Source organism: Rhinoraja longicauda, chromosome 19, assembly GCF_053455715.1.
Source record: "Rhinoraja longicauda isolate Sanriku21f chromosome 19, sRhiLon1.1, whole genome shotgun sequence".
Classification (NCBI taxonomy): domain Eukaryota; kingdom Metazoa; phylum Chordata; class Chondrichthyes; order Rajiformes; family Arhynchobatidae; genus Rhinoraja; species Rhinoraja longicauda.
Window position 1 is genome coordinate 13,384,334 of NC_135971.1, and position 4,315 is coordinate 13,388,648.

The 4,315-nt window shown below is 50.7% G+C and overlaps 1 protein-coding gene across 1 annotated transcript in view; it reads left to right on the plus strand.

The window, feature by feature from the left end:
• Positions 1-215: 215 nt before the first annotated feature.
• The window catches only part of LOC144602692 (TNF receptor-associated factor 2-like), a 13,438-nt gene continuing 9,338 nt past the window's right edge, over positions 216-4,315 (plus strand). Inside the window, 2 exon segments of the mRNA XM_078415820.1 lie at positions 216-368; positions 3,674-3,728. Coding sequence (XP_078271946.1) covers positions 220-368; positions 3,674-3,728 — 204 coding nt within the window. The 5' untranslated portion in view covers positions 216-219.

The following is a 4,315-nucleotide window of genomic DNA, read 5'->3' on the forward strand; positions in this document are numbered from 1 at the left end:
AGTCAGCCAGTCAGTCGGTCAGTCAGCCGGACAGTCAGTCAGCTGGACAGTCAGTCAGTCAGTCAGCCAGTCAGTCAGTCGGTCAGTCAGTCGGTCAGTCAGCCGGACAGTCAGTCAGTCCAGTCGCAGGTCAGCCAGTCAGTCAGTCGGTCAGTCAGTCAGTCCAGTCGCAGGCCGGCCATCTCTCGCCTTCTGCTTTCCCCGTCCAGTGTGGGGATTATGGTCGCCCTGGTGTCCGGCATCAGCCCGGTGGATCCGATCGCCAACTCCTGCCTCCTGTGCTCCGCCTGCCGCTCTCTGCTCATCAAGCCAAAGCAGACCGAGTGCGGCCACCGCTACTGCACGGCGTGCCTGGAGAACCTGTTCAGGTGAGTGAGTGAGTGAGTGAGTGAGTGAAGGTGAAGGACACACAGAGTGCTGGAGTAACTCAGCGGGTCAGGCGGCATCTCTGGAGACAATAGACAATAGGTGCAGGAGGAGGAGGCCATTCAGCCCTTCGAGCCTGTACGCACCGCCATTCAATGCGATCATGGCTGATCACTCTCAATCAGTACCCCGTTCCTGCCTTCTCCCCCCATACCCCCTCACTCCGCTATCCTTAAGAGCTCTATCCAGCTCTCTCTTGAAAGCATCCAACGAACTGGCCTCCACTGCCTTCTGAGGCAGAGAATTCCACACCTTCACCACTCTCTGACGGAAAAAGTTCTTCCTCATCTCCGTTCTAAATGGCCTACCCCTTATTCTTAAACTGTGTGTGGCCCCTTGTTCTGGACTCCCCCCAACATTGGGAACATGTTTCCTGCCTCTAATGTGTCCAGTCCCCTAATTATCTTATATGTTTCATTAAGATCCCCCCCTCATCCTTCTAAATTCCAGTGTATACAAGCCCAATCGCTCCAGAGAAGGGACGGGTGGCATCTCGGGTCGAGACCCTTCTTCAGAAGCATTTTGTGAAATAAATACCTTCGACTTGCACCAGCATCTGCAGTTATTTTCTTACACTGGCCTTTCACAAAGTCAGGGTAGACACAACATGCTGGAGTAACTCAGCGGGTCAGGCAGCATCTCTGGAGAGAAGGAATGGGTGAAATCTCGGGTCCAGACCCTTCTTCAGTCTGCATGTGTAGGAAGAATGAGGGAGGGGGGGGGGGGGGGGGCTTCATTGAAACGTACCGAATAGTGAAAGGCTTGGGATAGAGTGGATGTGGAGAGGATGTTTCCACTAGTGGGAGAGTCTACGACCAGAGGGCACAGCCTCGGAATTAAAGGAGGTTCCTTTAGGAAGGAGATGAGGAGGAATTTCTTTCGTCAGAGGGCGGTGGACCTGTGGGATTCTTTGCCAACAGACGGCTGTGGAGGCCACAAGTCTGTGGATATTTTCTAAAGCGCAGATAGGTAGATTCTTGATCAGTGCGGGTGTCAGGGGTTGTGGGGAGAAGGCAGGAGAATGGGGTTGGGAGGGAGAGATAGATCAGCCATGATTCAATGGAGGGGTAGACTCGATGGGCCGAATGGCCTACTCCTGCACCTATTGTCTACGTTTCTATGTCAAGTACGAATGAGAGGCTTTGAAGGCAAAAACTGAACCACACATACATACAAACAGAAAGAAAGTGCAGGAAAGAAAACTGCAGATGCTGGTTTACATCGAAGGTAGACACAAAGTGCTGGAGTAACTCAGCGGGTCAGGCAGCATCTGTGGAGAACATGGATAGGTGACGTTTCACAGAGTGCTGGAGTAACTCAGCGGGTCAGGCAGCATCTGTGGAGAACATGGGTAGGTGACGTTTCGGGTCGGGACCCTTCTTTAGGGGTGGCACGGTGGCGCAGCGGTAGAGTTGCTGCCTCACGGCGCCGGAGACCCGGGTTCGATCCCGACTACCGGTGCTGTCTGTACGGAGTTTGTACCTTCTCCCCGTGACCGCGTGGGTTTTCTCCGGGTGCTCCAGTTTCCTCCTGCACGACAAAGACGTGCAGGTTTGTAGGTTGATAGGCTTTGGTAAGATTGTCCTGAGTGTGTAGGATAGTGTTAGTGGATAGGGATCGCTGGTCAGCGCGGACTCGGTGGGCCAAAGGGCCAGTTTTTTACGCTGTAAAGTCTAACGGGGTTAATCCCCGGGATGGCGGGACTGTCATATGAGGAAAGATTGGAAAGTCTGGGCTTGTATTCACTGGAGTTTGGAAGGATGAGAGGGGGATCTTATAGAAACGCACAAAATTATAAAAGGACTGGACAAGCTAGATGCAGGAAAAAAAGTTCCCAATGTTGGGAAAGTCCAGAGCCAAGGGCCACACACAGTCTACAATGCTGAGAACAAGTCTGAAGAAGGGTCTCGACCCAAAATATCACCCAGAGATGCTGCCTGGGCTGGTGAGTTACTCCTACATTTTACAATAGACAATAGACAATAGGTGGAGGAGGAGGCCATTCGGCCCTTCGAGCCAGCACCGCCATTCAATGTTTTCATGGCTGATCATTCACAATCAGTACCCCGTTCCTGCCTTCTCCCCATACCCCCTGACTCCGCTATCCTTAAGAGCTCTATCTAGTTCTTTCTTGAATGCACTCAGAGAATTGGCCTCCACTGCCTTTTGAGGCAAAGAATTCCACAGATGCACAACTCTCTGACTGAAAGGGTCTTTCCTCGTCTCCGTTCTAAATGGCCGACCCCTTATTCTTAAACTTTGGCCCCTTGTTCTGGACTCCCCCAACATTGGGAACATGTTTCCTGCCTCTAACGTGTCCAACCCCTTAATAATCTTTTACATTTTGATAGGATCCCCTCTCATCCTTCTAAATTCCAGTGTATACAAGCCTAGTCACTCCAGTCTTTCAACATATGACAGTCCCGCCATTCTGGGAATTAACCTACGCTGCACGCCCTCAATAGCAAGAATATCCTTCCTCAAATTTGGAGACCAAAACTGCACACAGTACTCCAGGTGCGGTCTCACTAGGGCCCTGGACAACTGCAGAAGGACCTCTTTGCTCCTATCTTGTGCCTGTCTTCGCTATATTCTGCACTCTGTATCTTCCCCGTGGCTCTCTCTGTTGTACTTGAGTTTGAATTGACCATGTTGATGTGCGGTATTACCAGATGGAACTGGAGAGCATGCAAAACGAAGGACGTTGCCAGGACTAGAGGGTGTGAGCTACAGGGAGAGGTTGGGGCAGGCTGGGTCTCTATTCCATGGAGCGCAGGAGGATGAGGGGTGACCTTATAGAGGTGTACAAAATCACGAGAGGCATAGATCGGGTAGATGCACAGAGTCTCTTGCCCAGAGTAGGGGAATCGAGGACCAGAGGACATAGGTTCAAGGTGAAGGGGAAAAGATTTAATAGGAATCCGAGGGGTAACTTTACCACACAGAGGGTGGTGGGTGTGTGGAACGAGCTGCCAGAGGAGGCGGTTGAGGCTGGGACTATCCCATTTAAGAAACAGTTGGACAGGTACATGGATATGATGGGTTTGGAGGGATATGGACCAAACGTGGGCAGGTGGGACTGGTGTAGCTGGGACATTGTTGGCCGGTGTGGGCGAGTTGGGCCAAAGGGCCTGTTTCCACACTGTGTCACTCTGTGACTCTAAAGATTGTACAATACTTTGGTGCATGCAGTAATAATCAACCTCAACCTGAATGTGGAAACATTAATTTTATTTGTGTATTTCAGGACAGGAAATGAAGCAGATTGCTACATTTGTCAAAAGAAAGTGCTCCGTTCTAAGGTAAGAACGCTCTAGGTAACACTTGCACGTGTTGGGCCTTTTAAAATCGCCAGTACTGTCTTTGTTTTTAGTTTTAGAGAGAGAGCGCGGGGGAAGCTGGTTTAACTCAGCGGGTCGGGCAGCATCCACAACTCAAAAAGATTTTCCTCATCTCCGTTCTAAATGGCCTACCCCTTATTCTTAAAATGTGTGTGGCCCCTGGTTCTGGACTCCCCCAACATTGGGAACATGTTTCCTGCCTCTAGCGTGTCCAATCCCTTGATAATCTTGTATGTTTCAATAAGATCCCCTCTCATCCTTCTAAATTCCAGCGTATACAATAGACAACAGGTGCAGGAGGAGACCTTTCGGCCCTTCGAGCCAGCACTGCCATTCAATGTGATCATGGCTGATCATTCTCAATCAGTACCCCGTTCCTGCCTTCTCCCCATACCCCCTGACTCCGCTATCCTTAAGAGCTCTATCTAGCTCTCTCTTGAATGCATTCAGAGAACTGGCCTCCACTGCCTTCTGAGGCAGAGAATTCCACAGATTCACAACTCTCTGACTGAAAAAGTTTTTCCTCATCTCAGTTCTAAATGGCCTAC